At 37.1% G+C, this 16,747-nt stretch overlaps 1 protein-coding gene across 1 annotated transcript in view; it reads left to right on the top strand.

The window, feature by feature from the left end:
• Nucleotides 1-16,747, top strand: part of LOC120527467 (rho GTPase-activating protein 7-like) — a 349,930-nt gene that overhangs the window by 235,360 nt on the left and 97,823 nt on the right. Inside the window, exon 5 of the mRNA XM_039750907.1 lies at nt 9,348-9,381. Coding sequence (XP_039606841.1) covers nt 9,348-9,381 — 34 coding nt within the window. The remainder of the gene's footprint in view (nt 1-9,347; nt 9,382-16,747) is intronic.

Genomic DNA, 16,747 nt, shown 5'->3' with positions numbered 1-16,747 from the left:
AACCCAAGGTTGCTGTTGATTTGGTACTTGGTCTACAAAAAATGCAATTAAAGATAAACAGCATTTTTCATGGAAATAAAAAACAAAATAAATATTAAATATGTGTCACTTCATTCGAAATGCTGTTCAACCAAAAAATGGTATTTCTGGCAGATCAAGTTATATGATTTATTTTATACAGTTGACTAAGGTGAAAGGCCAGTGTTATGTCACACCTCGGATAATTCGGCCCAGCTTTGTTTTCTCCAAATTGTCCAGTTTGTAGTTTCACTTTCTTAGGGTGTTCTTTACCATCTGTCCAATAGCACTTGAACTTAACATTATACCTACATAGAGAATAATCAGATCTGTGGCATTGGGACCAGATTATCAATAATCTGAATAATCCTAAACTTGTTTTAATTGTCATGCTCGACACCCTGTCTGCAATTTTATAACAAAACCTTAGTTTATATGCTCGTAATAGTCTGTAAAACTGTTGGCTCAGTGGTTAGCATTGCCATGTCATGAATTCAACATCTAGGGTTCAGTCCTGTACCTGGTTGTTGTCCATCTGTAGTGTGCATGCTCTCCTTACGTCTGTGTGAACATTTTCTTTAAGAATTCCATTTTTTCTTCAAAATACCAAAGACATACGTGGAAGTTTAACTGGAAATTACAAATTATCAACGTGCATTAATGCTTTTGTAAAGGAATGACACTTACTGAAGGCAGGTTTTTGACTTTCATCCAAACATTTCAGGATAGGTTCTGGCTCCTCACAATCCTTACATGGTTTGAGAATTTTTGTTATTCTATAGAAGTTGATCTATGGAATATTATTTATTAGATAACTGCTACATCATAAATTTCACTGAAGTGAGTGTATGTTTTATGGCTTAAGTTAATAATAAGTAATTTTATTATATTCATTTTTTAAATAATATTTTTTTTTCTTATTCGTGCATTCATTTAAAAGAAGCCCTCATGTCTGGTCCTTGTGTTGAATGTCCTTGCCCTGTGGAAACCTGCAAGTTTGTTCAAAGTCACATTGATTAAAAACAGCAAATATTTACAAACCTTCCAGTGAGGTTTTGCCTGTTATGCAGGTTACAAAATAAAGTGAAAAGGCCAAGCAAACAGTCCAATTTTGAAATCACGAAAATTCATGTGATGGGTGAAAGGTTAAAATGGTAAATAGAGGAATTCTCATCCACTGATTTTTTACCATGCACCAAAATATGTTGTAAATACCAAGCAATATCTAATACATCCAATGGCTGAGTTATGAAGCACCATTCTAGATCTTATTATTAAGTTAAAGATAGAAGGGTAAATGGGGAAAATCTGCTAAGAAGCATTCAAATATCTTCAACCCAAGCCATGTCTGCAGTGTCCCAAGAGTAAACCTGGGGTTCTCCACTAGATGCATTTACCTGGATACACTGCCAGCTTAGTTTTCACAACTTCCTGATGGCAGCTTCACTCAGGGGTATAAAAACATCCTTATGGATAAAGGGCTTACACTTACACCAAAGAGAATAATACTATCCATCCATTACCCAACCCGCTATATCCTAACTACAGGGTCATGGGGGTCTGCTGGAGCCAATCCCAGCCAACACAGGGCGAAAGGCAGGAAACAAACCCCGGGCATGACTACTTTAGTGGATTTGTAATGAAGTCAGGTTATTTATGTATTAAAGAAGCAAATTAGTAGGAGAACTTTTTTTTGCAAAATAATTTTAGTTTGTTTATAATTTGTACAAATTGGTCAACATAGACCATTTGCTGTATATAATTCTAACTTTATTATTTGTATATTTTCCCCTTTCTAAATTGTCCCTAGTGTGTACTTGGTGTGTGGGTGTGGGTGTGTGTGTCCTGCGGTAGGTTGGCACCCTGCCCGAGATTGGTTCCTGCCTTGTGCCCTGTGTTGGCTGGGATTGGCTCCAGCAACCCCCCGTGACCCTGTGTTCGGATTCAACGGGTTGGAAAATGGATGGATGGATATTTTGCCAGTTTAGTTTTTTGCCATTCCATGTTTTCCTGTATTAGGTAGTCTGGTATGTACAAGGGGGAATCTGATTTGTTAATAAAAATGTTAATAAAAATCTTAAATCATACAATTTACAGCAATTCCAATTTAGTCACTGTCAAAATACTTCCATTAAGAGGTAATACATTTGTCCCAACACTATTTCAATTCCTGGAAATATTTCCTCTACTCATCTTACAGCCTCCTACAATTTTTTCCTGAATTTCTTCCATAGTAGCAAATCGTCTTCACTTCAGTCTCAATTTTAATTTCAGAAACAGAAGTAACTCACAGGGAGTGAGATCTGAGGAATTGGGATGATGCAATTAAAAACAAACATATTGTTTTCGATCAAAACCTTTTGACTAGGTATGCTGTCATGGTGCAGATTTCAGTTTTGCACACAACATTGCTCCAGACATTTTTTTCGTAATGCTTTTTCCCACGGACACCTCAGCAGTTCAGTGTATTGTTGCTAATTAACAGTCTGTTCATTTGTGAATCTATTTATTATCAAGTCAGTCGATGCTGAAAAGCACAATCATTGTTGTCTTGATGTTTGATATGACGACGTGATTTTTTTCGGCTTGGAGGAAAAAATCTATGTAATTGATAATTGTAGAATAAATTTCAGAAATTAGCACTAGATCAAATCAGCATGATACAACTTGGAAAAGTTATTAATGACTATAGGCATACAATACCTAGCCTTCTGATGTGTCATTGACCAATTCTGGGAGTTATTGGGTCTTCCCTTAAATGTGTTTCTAATTTGTTAAGTAGTGATAAAGAAAACACTTCACTGTATTCTGTGCAATGACAATATTTATCTATAAAAAATGGGCATTACGAGCAATATAATGTCAATTATGTTTAGTCCAGTAAGTTAGTTATCTTTAGGTTTTAGTGTTTTGTGTTTTTTATTTTATTGTATAATGTTTAAATTAAACCCTGAACATGACTGAGAGCATACCTGCTCAGAAATACACATTTATCTTGTAACGGCTCCACACTTAAAAAAGGAAATTAAAATATGATACATGAAGTTTTCTGATATGGTATATGCTGAACATTTCTTTGTAACATTCATATTGTCAATTTTGATTTAGGAGATTCCTAACCTTGTATTAAAAAGAAAAACTGGTTTCATATAGTTTTAGCAGATAGACACATCATTTCCAAGTAGACAGCTGCCAGAAAACAAATTTTAGATGTCAAAAATATTCAAAGACAAATCATTCCAAAAGGGTAGAATCTAAATTCTTGGACAAAGCTTTAAATGTATGATAATGAAAGCCCGAAACTTAGCCCTAACCCTAACCTCATCCTCACTTATGATCACTTTCAGTCAAAGGGTGAGGAGCTCAGCAGTACGGGAGGGCTTATGCATTAATGAGCCATATTATTATAACTTTTCCCATATGAAGCGAATTACATTGACTGTCTCGTAAAGATGGCGTATGTCAAGATCAGAAATATATTAGACGGAAAGCTGACGTTAGGTACTCATAGTTGACATGTTGAATGCAGACAATATGGACAGATATAAAGATTTGGGTATCTTTGATATGGGCCAGATTATTATGGCCAGACAACTGGGTGAGATTGCTTCTGAAATGACAAGGCTTGTGGGGCATTCACATTCAGCAATGATGAGTGCCTACCGACAGTGATCTGAGAAGGGAAAAACTACAAACCACCGACAGTGTGCTGGGTGATTGATACTCATGTGAGAGGTATACAAAGGCTATTCTGTCTGGTATGAATTAAGAGAATGGCTACTTTGGTACAAATTGCAGATAATTTTGATAGTGGCTATGATGTAATGTGTCACAACACACAGTGCTGCATATGGGACTGTGTAGCCCCAGACCAGTCAGAGTGCCTATTCTAAACTCTGTCTACCATCAAAACTACCTACAATAGGGACACAGGGCAGATGAACCGGACTTTGGATCAACTGAGGAATCTTGTGTTGTCCATTGAATCACATTTTTTGTTACATCATGTGGACGGCTGGGTACATGTGGATAGAAGACAAGCTGGTGGAGGGGGTGAGATGCTTTGGAAATGTTCTGCAAGGAAATCATTGTAGTGGACATTAATTTGATAGTTATCAACTGTCTTACCATCATTGAAGGCTAGGTGCATCCCTTCATGGCAATAATATTGCCAAAAGGAAGTAACATTGTAGCGGGGACACATGAGTGTTGTTGTTTATTGTGTTTGCACCCTGTTGAGTCTTGTCACATCACACCATTTAAACTAGTATGTGTTTGTTTAAATGTTGTCCCCTTAATAAGAAATGGGGAAGGTTGATGCGGGGAGGCAGCGACCCCTGGAAACGTCAGAGCCAGAGTTTTCCATTACATCCGGCTCATTATTATTTAAACAGAAAGGAGGGGAAGAAGAAGGAGAGAGAAGGAGATTCTACTAACCGCTACTAATCATCAATTTCTGCTTTCATCCACATCGCAACCATTTTCCAGTTTGTTTCTCACTCTCCCGGATTATTGCAATGGATTCATATCCAGAAACCCCAGGGTTGGACATTATTTTCCACCATTGCTGAGCAATCACAGTGAGCTTGTTCCGGTATTTCATTCGGGAGAATCAAACACAAACATTTTGGGACAGTTATCAGTAATTTGGACAGTTATTTTACTCTGACTCATTTCTTGTTCTTTATCATCTCAGTTATCATTCGTTGTCATTATTTATGTTGCGTGTTTGTTATTCGTGTGCAGGGACAAGGAAGGATTTATTATTGTATATACATTGCTTTTCATATTGCTGGTGTGGTGGAGGGATATTTTTACAGTATATATATATATATATATATATTGCGCCAGGGATTTGTAATACTGTTTTTGTCATTTTGCTGCATCCAATATATTACTGCACCTGATTTATATTTGGATATTGTGTTATTTGTGTTTAACTGTCGATCAGGGGAAAATATTATTTGTCAGAGGTACGGCTTGGTAGATTGAAGTTTTCCTCAGTAATTTATCCAGGCCACGGGTCCTGGTAGTGTGGCTTCTGGCCTGGTAAGGGGTCAGCCATTGCAACATCTTTCAGCAGGATAGTATAACCTGCCACACTGCACAAATTGTTTGGGAATGGTTTGAGGAACATGGTGAAGAGTTCAAGGTGTTGCTCTGACCGTCAAGTTCTCCAAATCTCAATCCAGTTGAGCATCTGTGGGATGTGTTGGAACAAAATGTCTGATCTATGGCAAAGCACCAGCAGCTGGAGGATCTGCTTCTGCCATTCTGATGCTATGTACCATAGGACATCTTCAAAAGTCTTGCAGAGTCCATGCCTTTGCAGGTTGGAGCTGTTTTGGTGGTCCAGGGAAGAGGAACAGCATGCTAAGGGTCATCAGTGTTAATGTAAATAACCTAAAGGCTGATATTTAAACACTTTGTACTTCCTTCCTACGTCAAATATAGTGAAAACAATGTTTTTACATGAAAATGATACTTTCTTGAAATGCTCCCCACCAAACAGTTTCCATTTAGAACTTTACTGAAATTTAGTGCTGGAAAATGTGAAATCACAATCATTACATCATGATAATTACTTTGTGCATCTTGTTTAAAGTTAATTAGGGAAATTCTTTCCTTGTTAATGTGACAGCATTAGCATTGGTAATACCCTAATGTAATAGAAGGTCATTATTTCTAGTTGTAGATTCCCATAATATGGCAAGAATGGTTCTGCGTAACAAAGTAAAAAAAAACAAAAGTCCATCATTACTTTAAGAGATGAATACTAGTCAGCCATGGAAATTACAAGAACATTTCGTGTGCAGTAGAAAAAAAAACATGTAGTGCCATGATGAAACCAGCTCTTATAAGAAATGTCATATGAATTGCTGACCAAGTGCTCCCTCTTTTGCAGAAGATATGTTTATTAGAGTCATCTGCCTCATAGATTGGCAAATAAATGGATTTTAGATTACAGTCATATGAAAAAGTTTGGAAACCCCTTTTAATTCTTTGGATTTTTGTTTATCATTGGCTGAGCTTTCAAAGTAGCAACTTCCTTTTAATATATGATATGCCTTATGGAAACAGTAGTATTTCAGCAGTGACATTAAGTTTATTGGATTAACAGAAAACATGCAATATGCATCATAACAAAATTAGACAGGTGCATACATTTGGGCACCCCAACAGATATATTACATCAATACTTAGTTGAGGCTCCTTTTGCACATATGACAGCCTCTAGACACCTCCTATAGCCTTTGATGAGTGTCTGGATTCTGGATGGAGGTATTTTTGACCATTCTTCCATACAAAATCTCTCAAGTTCAGTTAAATTAGATGGCTGTCGAGCATGGACAGCTTGCTTCAAATCATCCCATAGATTTTCAAGTCAGGGGACTGTGATGGCCATTCCAGAACATTGTACTTCTCCCTCTGCATGAATGCCTTTGTAGATTTCGAAATGTGTTTTGGGTCATTGCCTTGTTGGAATATCCAACCCCTGACTAACTTCAACTTTGTGACTGATGCTTGAACATTATCCTGAAGAATTTGTTGATATTGGGTTGAATTCATCTGACCCTCGGCTTTAACAAGGGTCCCAGTCCCTGAACTTGCCACACAGCCCCACAACAGAACCTCCACCATATTTGACAGTAGGTAGCAGGTGTTTTCTTGGATTGCGTTGTTCTTCTTCCACCATGCAAAGTGCTTTTTGTTATGACCAAATAACTCAATTTTTGTCTCATCAGTCCAAAGCACTTTGTTCCAAAATGAATCTGGCTTGTCTAAATGAGCATTTGCATACAACAAGCGACTCTGTTTATGGCGTGAGTGCAGAAAGGGCTTCTTTTTCATCACCCTGCCATACAGATGTTCTTTGTGCAAATTGCACTGAATTATAGAACGATGTACAGATACACCATCTGCAGCAAGATGTTCTTGCAGGTCTTTGGAGGTGATCTGTGGGTTGTCTGTTACCATTCTCACAATCCTGCACATATGTCACTCCTGTATTTTTCTTGGCTTGCCAGATTTGGGTTTAACAGCAATTGTGCCTGTGGCTTTCTATTTCCTGATTACATTCCTTACAGTTGAAACTGACATTTTAAACCTCTGAGATAGCTTTTTGTAGCTTTCACCTAAACCATGATACTGAACAATCTTTGTTTTCAGATCTTTTGAGAGTTGCTTTGAGGATCTCATGCTGTCACTCTTCGGAGGAGAGTGAAAGGGAAGCACAAGTTGCAATTGACCACCTTAAATACCTTTTCTCATGATTGGACCCACCTGTCTATGAAGTTCGAGGCTTAACGAGCTAATCCAACCAATTTGGTGTTGCAAGTAATCATTATTGAGCAGTTACATGCATTCAAATCAGCAAAATTACAAGGGTGCCCAAAGTTTTGAACATTTGATTTAATTTCATACAACTAAATACTGCTTCACTAAAAATCTTAATGTTCGGAAAACACCCCAGTACTCAGATGTTTCTAGGAAATGAAAGACATACCACTGCTATCTTTTAGTACTCCATGTAGTTCACCTTTAAAAAATCAATTTTTCAGAGAAAACTGTATGAATTAGGACTTCATGGTTGAACTGCTGCAAAGAAACCACTACTGAAGGAGACACATACGTAAGAATAAGAGACTTATTTAGGCCAGAAAACACAAGCTGTGTAGAGAACAGTGGGCATCTGTTCTTGGTCTGATGAGACAAATGTGAGATTTTTGGTTACAGACGTGGCTTAGTGAGATGCAGAAGAAACTGATTTCTGGGATTTCCACCATGAAGTTTGGTGGAACAGCTGTGATTGGAGGTTTAAGTTTTGCTGGTGATTTTGTCGCTGATTTATTTAAAAATGAATGCACACTAAACTAGCATGGCTACCCCAGTGTTTTGCAGTAGCACTGCATTTCATCTTGTTTTCACTTAGTTAGACAGTTATTTGTTTTTCAGCAGGAAAATAACCCAAAGTACACCTTCTGGCAATGTAAGCTTTGGCAAAGAAGGTGAATGATGGCGTGCAGCTGATCTGGCCTCCGCTATCATCCAACCCAAACCCAGTGGAGATGGTATGGAATGAGTTGGAGCTGGAAGTGAAGGAAAAGCCACCCAACAAGTTTTCAACATATGTGGGAACTCTTTCAAAACCCTGATGGAAAACCATCCCAGATGGCTACCTCATGAAAAGTATGCAAAGCTTTCATCAGGGCAAACCATGGCTACGTCGATAAATCTGCAAAATCATTGATTTGTTAAACACTGTTTGCTTACTGCATAATAAGGAGATTTGCTGTTTCTCCAGATCGAGAAGACTCTTTACAGGTAGATAAGACATATAGTTAGAACACCTCCTGGGACTCTTCAATAGTGTGTGTGTGCAAAAAACAGTCCCTGGAAAAAGATCCAAGACAAGCTGGATGGATTCTGCCTCTTGGCTGACCTGAGAGTATCTGGGTATTCCTCAGGAGAAGCTAGAAATAGATGATAAAGAAAGGGTGTACTGGTCTTTCCAAATTGTTGTGTGGTCATCATGCTGTTCACTAGAAAAAGTGAAACACATTGTGTGGTGAAACAAGTTTGTAAAAAATGTATGGTTAGTGATAAAGCTAAAGAATATATAAGGGAAGAGAACACAATAAAAGTTCTTAACTTACCAATCCTATTTGAGGGAAAATTGCATTATTTATTCTGATTCATATCAGGGCATTAGATATCCTTTCTTACAGTTTTCCAAATTAGTTATTTACTTGTGCCAATATGAAATAACTATCTGCAAAAAAACAAGATTGGTTGAAAAAGTATTTGGGAACTGACTAGAATGAATATTGCAAATATTAACCACATCCTGTATCCATCCATTTTAAAGTTGCTTAATTCATTCTGTACTAATGAGGCAGCCAGTTTCCATCCTAGCATCATTACTTGCAAGTTGAAAGCCAACGCTAGAAAGGATGTCAGCACATCACTGATCAACCATATTATGAAGCATGACAAAATTGAAATATGGAAAGCATTTTCTGCTTCACAGTCTTGAATTCTTTATGATATGAGACAATGTAACAGAAAAGATCAGCATGTCACAAACCTCAAAAAAATGTGTGGCTGCAAAGTAATTTTTGAAAGTTATTAAAAGAATATTTTTAAAAGTTAATAATTTCAGAATATGATTTGAATGACATTTATACTTCAATGAAAACAAATGTTTCCAAATCAAGAATTGCTGCTATACTATATTTTCACTTTAGAGTGTGGTTTTAATTGTAATAATATCTGTGTAACTCTATGATGAAAGTGATATTTACTTAAATTTATGTTTCCTTTTACAGAATATGTCTATCATATCAGGAAAAGAGAAGGCTGGTAAGTAATGTGAATTAAATAAATGTATTTCTTTATTTTATTTATTTAACAATGCATTCATTTGGTTTATTCTTGTGTGATAAGAACAGCAGAAAAATTACTGATGCTGCATTTTATGCATTACTGAAAAAGGTTGTGTTGGGGTTGTAGAATGCACATGACTGATGTTTACGCATGTACCTATATTTGAAAAAAGTGTTTTTTCTGGAATTGCATGCATATATATGTTTTAAGAAATACAAAGATAAGTCACAAAGGGTTGGGACACTTTCATTATTCCCATATATTTTTTTAGAAAATCAAAAAATTGATTTTGACAAGTGAAATGTCTTTGTAGACAGGAGTCCAAGCTCAGGCTGGCATGATAAGATGTAGGAGAGGCTTATATGGGGTCCAGGCAGGAAAAGGCAGGTCCATTAGAGTGTATAACGGAAGTGATGTCAGAGTTGGAGATGGATCTTCTGTCCTGCAGAGGAAGGAGAAGAAAAGGCATTATTCAACATTGCCATAAAATGCCCACCAGGGGGGAAACTAGCTTCCCAAACCTGACACCAGACGCAAATCTAACAACACACACATTTTTATTTTGATGTGGGAAACATTTTCCAACCATTTCCCACCAATGCACAGTACAATAAAGAACCAAGCAGCACAGATATTAAAGCACACAGCACTTATTTTCTTTTTCCTCTCAGTCCATCTTCACTCCTTCTCTGGCAAGCTTTATCCTCTGGCTTCTCGAATGAAGTGAGGCAGTCCCTTTTATGCTGCACTTGGGAGAACTTCAGGTTGCCCATAAGCATTATCTGTATGCAGTATGGCTCTGCATCTCCCACTGGAGACACCCACAGAACCCAACAGGGCTGTCCTGAACTCTAAATCCCATGGTGTCCAATGGGAAACCATGGCACTACTGCAACCTGGGGGACTGCCAACTAGCACCTCAAGGAAGGTACTATTCTGTATACTCTTCCTCATTTCAGTTCACAGGCATCCTGCCATATATATAAAATCAACTGTCTGTCCGTCTGTCCATTTTTCATGAGAAAACTACTTAACGGATATAGATCGCTAGTTTGCTTGAACATTCCAGTTCATTTTGCAGCTTCTAACATTGTGCTAAGTATCATAGTTCACTTGCGGTACCGATCAACTTGCGTGAATCCGAGAGAGAGGCTGTGGGCCCAGGGGATGGAGGGTGGGGCCCTCCTCACTCACGCGCCAGCCTCCGTTTGAGTTGCTCTACCTCTCGCCATGTGTTGGAGTGTACTTTACCTCCGCTTAGCTAGTGATACCAGTTTGTCAAATGGACATTATCATCTACATATTGTTAAGAAGTAACATTTAACATTTTTGAGACAGAGAGATCAGAGCTACGTGTGTTTTCGAGGGTAGATGCTGATTGGCAGAGATATCACGACCACGTGCTTTTCCCACCACGCGTGGGACACCCACCCTTCACGATCAGATACAGTGCCAACTTTTGACGTTGGAACATGCCTGCCTTCTGACTGGCCAGAATTGCATTTTTTTTTTAATTAATTTTTAAAGTTTGTCCTGTTTCAGTACTATGTGGGCGGATCCATGGACGACAGCTAATATATCAATATCATTAGTACTGTATTATTACTGGTGTACAAAATTTAAATATTTATATTAATGATGCATTAATTAGGGCGGAGTTTATACTCCAGAGGAATGATGCACTCGCCCTCAGAAGCACGAAGAGGCATAAAGTAGTAGTTTGAGTCACCCAGCTAAGACCTTCTCTGCTAGCTTTGCGTACCCATTGGGTGCTTGCAAGTACGAAGAGAAGTTTATTACATTAGCACGACAGTTTATCCTTTTGGAGCTTTTTATTACTTAGAACAAATTTTTTTTGCACACACATTCAGTTTGCCACCATTACTATAATGGTACAATTGGCACTAAAGTGTACCACAAACATGGGGGAGGGGCAGTGGAAAGAGGGTGGAGTTAAAAGAGAAGCAGCTGACAGGGGCGTAATCTGATGGGCCTCAGAGTTTCTCAGTTCGTTGAATCTGTCAGAGGCCTAAAACTGTCGTGACTGCAGCTGGACTCTATTGCATTATCCTGGGTATCAGGCTCCAAAACAGATACTGAACCATTTAGAAAAGTACAAGAAAAATTGAAAAGCCACTCCTTTGAATGTGAAACCACAAGTGATTAAGTCTGGACAAAATACTTTATTAAGTGCTATTTAATGAAAAACAATGTCTTATTAAAGTCTGTTTTGATGACTATTACCGTTAAACCAATTCTGTCTATTGTCATGTAGCTGGGTGTCATTTGAACAAAAATGGAGGGAATTTTTGGTGCCAGAGGATACTTAAAAATGTTTTCCATCTAAATGAATAGTAATTAGGTGATTGGATAATGAAACGAAAGGGGTTTTCAGGAACAGATTAGCTCTGTCTTAAAAAGTGGAAGCCTGTTTTCATCTCCCCTATCAGCACCTGCCCCACTGAATTAGGATAAAATTATTGATATTTCCACTCACGCTGCATGTCATTAATTCAAGTTACAATTACTTGTCTCACATACAAAAAGAAGTTAGCCTCAATTATGTTACATTTATAAGAACTGTATTTTTCCACTGTATATAAAACAGGGAGAGACCCTACATTTATTTGTATTTTTGATTTTTAAATAGAATTTATATCAGAAAGTTTAAAACTTTTTGAGTAGTTTTCTCAGCAGCTACTTGCACTTTTCAGAAAGGCTTCTGTACTTGTACTCAGGCATTTCTGTTGGGTACTTTATACAAGACTGGGAATTCTGTATTACATCTTGCCTGAAGAAGGGGCCAGAGTTGCCCTGAGAGCTTGCATATTGTAATCTTTTTAGTTAGCCAATAAAAGGTGTCATTTTGCTTGACTTCTCACTACATTTGTAATGGCTAACACGGTACAACAGCCTATTACTATTTAAACCTTTCAAAATGTAAAATATGTATTATTTATTTTAATATTTTACAAATTATAATCTTTTGGCTGTGAAGACAAACTATCTTTTTGGAAAGCAGATTCCTTCTCATGATACATATGGTCTGGGGATAAAACAAGGCAAAAACAGTTTACTGTAAAAGAGGCATAACAAATATAACTGTAACGAAAGGTAATTTCCTGGCTTTAATAGCACCAAAGCTGTTATATTCTTTTTACAGCTTGTGCTTGTCCTTCAACTTTGCCATTGCTAAAGTACTTTGGTTTGGGGTCCTGTAACTAGAAATCAGCTGTATTTTCAATAGCCAGATGCCCCGGTGTTTGCCTTAATTAATAATGTGGCCTGCATGCATTTCTTTATTCATCAGGCGGCTTTGAAGTCATCTAATTTAACAGTGAGGCGCATTCCTGTCACACATCTGCAACCAATTAGGCCAAGGTAGGGAAAAAATTAGGGCACAGATGGACACAATTTTTTAAAGTGTAAAATACCATGACTCAGGCGTTAAGTGTTATTTTTCCACCTAAATTAAAAAGAACAACAGTAGGTTACTAGTTAATGGCCTGATAACATACGCCCATTATTAGTTATGAACCCCACTTCTTCCATTACATAAATTTTCATTGAATGGAACCAGGGTTGGAAAACTCTCGGAAATTCACTATGAAAGTGCCATTTGTTTTTTTCTTGCTCACAGTTGCTAACCTTTTATTATTTGCTGTCGTGGCTCCCTTTACTATTTTTAGCTTTGTGGTGAGATATTGAATTAATTAGCAAATTTTGTCTCATCACTACCCTTTCATTTTAATTATTATAAGATGTGACAGCCTTTTAAGTGGAAGCATACTTAATAAGTATACATTAAATTGGTTTTTTTGCATTTATGTCTTTAGAGAATCAAGAAACTACAGTATAAGCAAATATTTTCAAAAAATTATAATTTTGGGGATGTGATCTGTGGGACAAGGGCAGAATTTAGTTAGAGAAAGATGCAAAACAAACTAGTGTACATGTTTATTGTAACAAAAACTACCAATCTGAAGATTACTTACACCTTTTGTTGTATACATGGTTTTGGCAGATAAACACACTTATTGGCCTCTTTATTTAGTATTATATACAGTAAACCTGTCTAGAACAACCTGAATTTTTCATTTGTAGACGGAACAAGGCAACATTCCTTATGGGTTTTGCCCATTAGGCTGACTACATAGCATTAGGCCGCACATTAATTCCTCAAACCTTTGGTTCCAAATTTTCCCGAAAGTGCTCATTTGGGTTGAGATAAAAAGATTTTGCTTGCTGTCGGAGTAAAGCACTGTTATGTGAGATAATAATTGGTTTGTGGCACTGCATATTGCCATGTTGAAAATATCTGCTTGAAAAGGGTAGTCCGTGGCCATAACAGGATGCAAAGTGTGCTCTTTTCATGATCTCATGGAAAAAAGGAGTTTTTTGGAAGCTAGTTATCAGATATGGAATACCTAGATAAGCAACATTAGGATGTCATTTTAATTATATATAGATTGCTTAGCTAGACTTTGGCATTCAAATGACAATCAATACACCTTAATGAAAGGATAGATGTCTGTGTCTGTTGTATGTCCGTCAGATTATTATTTGTCTCTGTCATTTCAAAGGATTGTGCATCATTTTTAGAAATAAAATGAATTGCATTTGTCATTCCAGTAGAAGGCTTTGGGGTATTCTCTTTCGTGTCCTCAAATGTATGTATCAAGTTGTCATGAATGGTTATCTCCATTTCCATTACAAACCTTGACACTGTTTTATGAATTCCATACCAAACAGCTTATAACACAGACATATGCATTGCATGATGCACTGCAAATGTTAACTCTAAGATCTGGGTTGACTACTTAGCTTTCTACTCGTCTTAGATGAGTAGCACAGCTAGTTGGTATTAAATGGTCAAACATGAGCCAAGAAATAATGTTTATGGCAAATTCTTACCCATCTGCATATTTTAGTAAACATTGTGAATTTTCAGATCAGACTAGACCAATTTTTAAATCCTCAGCCCTTTAGTTTTGTTGATGTTTTGCACACTCCAACCTTAGTTTGCTGCTCTTAGCTGACAGGAGTGGAAACTAACGTTTTCTTCTGCTTCTGTTTTCTCTCCATTTCAAGGTCTGATGTGTAAAACATTCCTGAACGCCGTTCTGCATTTACTGTTGTAAAGAACTTTTACTTGAATATTTTTCACCTTTCCATTAGCTTGAAAGAGCTTATATTTCTCCTCATTATCCAGGTGTTTTCCCCACAGAATCGCAGCTCGTTTTTTGTCTGTGCTTATTTTGCTATTCTCTGTAAAGTCTACAGACTGAATGGCATGAACATACTAGCCCACAACTGTTTCTGAACTGCTGGAATCACCATATCTGACACCAACAAACATACCACATTCGTGTGTCTCGGCCACCATTATGTTTGGTCAGACAACAAATGTATCTCCTGACTGAGTTTGCAAGCAATATAAATTGAGTTGCAGCAATATGAGAGACTGCTTAGAGCATCAAATTAATTACATTAATGAACATATGTACCTAATAAAGTGTCCACTAAGTTTATGTCAGTGGACAGTCTCATGGCTCAATAAATATGTAATAGACGATAAGAAGGTGAACACAGTGTGAAAAATATATCATATATATATATGAGGTAAGATGCAAAAATAACCAGATTGGTAAAAAAAAAATGTATTGATGAATTAAAACATTCTAAACATTGTCACCTTCTATATACTGCCCCTCATGATCTGTACACCGCTCCATACCTATTTTCCATTGATTGAAATAGTGCTGGAAGTTTTCTTCCTTGAAGCTCTTCAATAGGCTTGCCATTTCTTTTTTCACTTCATCCATTGAAGAAAAATGTGTTCCCTTCAGGTCACATTTGATTTTCGGGAGCAAGTAAAAATCACAGGGAGCTAAATATGGTGGATGATCGAGGGCAGGACTGCTTCTGTCAGTCAAAAACTGCATTGTGCGCGGGAGCATTGTTTTGGTGAAGCACCCACCTCCCTTTCGACATGGGCGTTGAACATCTTCCAAATTTTCTTATCCTTCCTTGAAACGTTTATGCCACTCAAAAACTTGTGTATGAGACAAACTCTTATCACCGTACACTGTTTTTATCACTTCATAAGTTTCTGTGGCCGTTTTTTTTTCAATTTCGTGAGAAATTTGATGTTGATTCGCTGTTTGATTTTTTCACTCGACAGTATGGCAGTAATTTGTGTAGCGATTGTTGTGCAGATACTGACTGTGCTGTTTACAGAATATACGTAGCTTGATGGCAGTTTGAGAGGGCGTGTAGGAGGGGGTATAGTTCAATGATTCAAGTTCGGCCAACCTCAGGACGGTTTTCCAGGAAAGCCCCAAGCCCAGTCCGGTTGTTTTTGTGTCTCACCTCGTATATTATCATATTATTCAAGGCATCTGTCAGTTAGTACTTGATACATTGTGTGACCACCCTTGGAGTTTATTAACTGAGATCCCAAAGACAAATATTTGAAAATAGAATTTTTTTAGAAAGTTATATCGGGGTAGTGATAAGTAACCATGGGATGAACACATTTCATTAACAAATGTACAGTACATTATTTAAAGTAACCACTTTTCATATAATTTTGATTTCAAACATGCAATATTAGAGTGATATGTGGATATTCTGTGTCTTTAACATGTTTGTGTCTGGTTTCTTCACTTTGGGTATTGTCTTTCAAATTCTCATATGGATGTATCAAGTTGTCATGAATGTTCATCTTGATCTCTGAGGAAGAGAATAGTATAATTATACTTACTATAAACTTAACAGAAATCTGTTCCTATATTGATTTACTAGAACATGACACATACAGTTATTTTAATTGGATTAACCTTCCTCGGACAAAACATTCTTCTAAGTCAAATTTGGATGTATTTAATCAACTTGTATGCAAATTCTTAAAAAAAGCCAAACACAGCCACAAACATTCCTTACCAGTTTAAAGGCCATTTTCTGAGCTCCCCCAAGTTGTCCAGTTACCCCGAAATGTTGGGGTCATTAGAGGAAGAATTTTTTGGGTGGTTGCCCTTCATGATGGCAACCTCCTTTAGTCAGCCTTGATGATATGCAGGAGATAATGTGACCTTATTATAACTGCAGGTCACAGGGGAAACAGCCACAGACATGTTTAAGTTTATTGCAGATAATGGGTCATTAAAAAATAATGCACAACTTCTTATTTGTATTACAAATGTATAAATCCCAAAGACCTTTTAGTTAGCAAATAAAAAAGTAGGTAAAGTAATAAACCCAATGCAATGAGGATTCATTATCAGTTGAGCACCATTATGTAGGATTCACAAACTGTAACCCTGACAATACATTTATTACA

The sequence above is a fragment of the Polypterus senegalus genome, chromosome 4 (genome assembly GCF_016835505.1).
Source record: "Polypterus senegalus isolate Bchr_013 chromosome 4, ASM1683550v1, whole genome shotgun sequence".
Taxonomy (NCBI): Eukaryota; Metazoa; Chordata; class Cladistia; order Polypteriformes; family Polypteridae; genus Polypterus; species Polypterus senegalus.
Note: the sequence above shows the minus strand (reverse complement) of the source record. Positions and strands in the feature narration are given on the sequence as shown.